At 34.5% G+C, this 1,762-nt stretch overlaps 1 protein-coding gene across 1 annotated transcript in view; it reads right to left on the reverse strand.

Moving 5' to 3' along the window:
- Positions 1-1,696, reverse strand: part of LOC140321220 (membrane protein MLC1-like) — a gene marked incomplete at its 3' end in the record, with an annotated part of 4,828 nt that extends 3,132 nt beyond the window's left edge. The window contains exons 1-3 of the mRNA XM_072398064.1: positions 1,541-1,696; positions 912-1,071; positions 241-248 (exon numbers count right to left, since the gene is read on the reverse strand). Coding sequence (XP_072254165.1) covers positions 241-248; positions 912-1,071; positions 1,541-1,693 — 321 coding nt within the window. The remainder of the gene's footprint in view (positions 1-240; positions 249-911; positions 1,072-1,540) is intronic.
- Between the last annotated feature and the right edge of the window lie 66 nt (positions 1,697-1,762).

Genomic DNA, 1,762 nt, shown 5'->3' on the forward strand with positions numbered 1-1,762 from the left:
CATAAAAAAAGTCAGAAAAAGTCCACTGTATCTCAAGTTCTATACCTAATCTAAACAAAAAAATTGTTCAAAGTACCACTATAAGTCTGTGTCTTTAAAAGTTAAAAAGTAAACTAAACTAAAAAGTATTTTTAAAAGTTAACAAAAATGGATTTTTACGATCTGCAGCTATAGTTAGAATTTGTTATATCATTCACTTCTGGATATTATTTCCCAGGTTGATTTACTGAAGAAACAAACCATGTTCCCTTAGCAAAGTGGATAAGATAAAACAGTGTTTACTTTTCCAAATATTGCTTGGAAAAATATTAATTGATGCACCAGTCTCCTGCTGAATCTTTACATCAACCACACTTTTTGCATGTGTTAATGCGTTGCCTATAGCTCTGTACACCATGTTTTTCTCATAAGCCCCTATGTCACTATAAATGTCTTGTAGTTATTTTGGGGTGGTTTTCAGTGGGAGATCCAAGAATCTATACATACACCAAGAGTATGTCACAAAAAGTTCTGCTGGGGACTCTCATGTCTTTTTCAATCTGACTATGTAACTATTTCAGTATGTTCCATGGCTGGGAAAATAGTTGTTTTTAGATTGCCATAAAGGCCGCACAAAATTGGGAGTCACTGGTGCAGCAGGAGTAGGGTGGACATTTCAGAATGAAGAACTGGTAAAGAGCCAATTGACAGGTGAATAATTTATAAACCCCTAAATGTTGTATGTAGCCCATCTCAACACACAGATCTTTACTGATTAAAAAACATGACAATAGGTATATATGCTAAGTGCTAGAGCAGGTGCCTGATGAAAAAATGGTAGAATCTGCAAAGAGCTGATCACAAACTGTAAATCAGGAAACTTTTATTTCAGCATTGTCTGTAAAATGTATATTTTTTTCTTTAGTACCAACTTATGACAATGTTGGTTTTTGTTGAGGATGAAACAAATGAACAGAAAATACCAAAACTAGGAATGCTTACAGATCCTGCAGCACATCTCAAATAGTCCATTTCAGAAGGGAACACATTTCCTAAGTAAAGTGAAAATCCTGAGGTTGCAATTAGACCGCTCTAAAATTAAAGGAGGAAACAAAAAAAAAAAAGTAATTAACTAGAAATATTAACAATTCTGAGAATAGTATAATTTGTAAAATACATGATCCAATCAACTTTTCTTAGAAACAAACAACACTATAAGGATCGGAAAATAATGGCATTAGCACACACGCACTGGCATGTATATTTTAAATGTGTTGCATTTCGACATGCCTTGCAGTGCACTAGCATGCATTGAAGAACTATGTTGTAAACTGTTGCTAAATACTGCACTGCATTATGTAGCTTGTCTTGTTTTGCCCTTTTAACCCTGTTTTGTTTTATTGGACTTGTACGGTTTTACTATGAATGGCTAAATACTGCATGTATGAATATGCCTTTCTAAAGAGAGATTTAACTACTCTGTGACAGTTGCCCCATGTAAAGCCTACTGAACTATGTGCTGCAAACAAGATAACTGTCAACTGCCATTTTTTATTCCTACCCCAATCAGCAGAGAAAACATCCAGGTTTTGTACTTAACACAGGGATGCAACTTCAGGTCTGTATGATACATCCTACTTTCTTGCATTCCTAGCTCCAAAGAAGCCATCCTGTCATAACTATATTCTTCATTGTATCCATCTTCTCTGGTCATTCCCATCTAAAATAAAGTGCAAAGATAACTATAACTTAACAAAGGGTATCCAAATATTTTTTGTGACAT

The sequence above is a fragment of the Pyxicephalus adspersus genome, unplaced genomic scaffold, assembly GCF_032062135.1.
Source record: "Pyxicephalus adspersus unplaced genomic scaffold, UCB_Pads_2.0 Sca1409, whole genome shotgun sequence".
Lineage (NCBI taxonomy): Eukaryota > Metazoa > Chordata > Amphibia > Anura > Pyxicephalidae > Pyxicephalus > Pyxicephalus adspersus.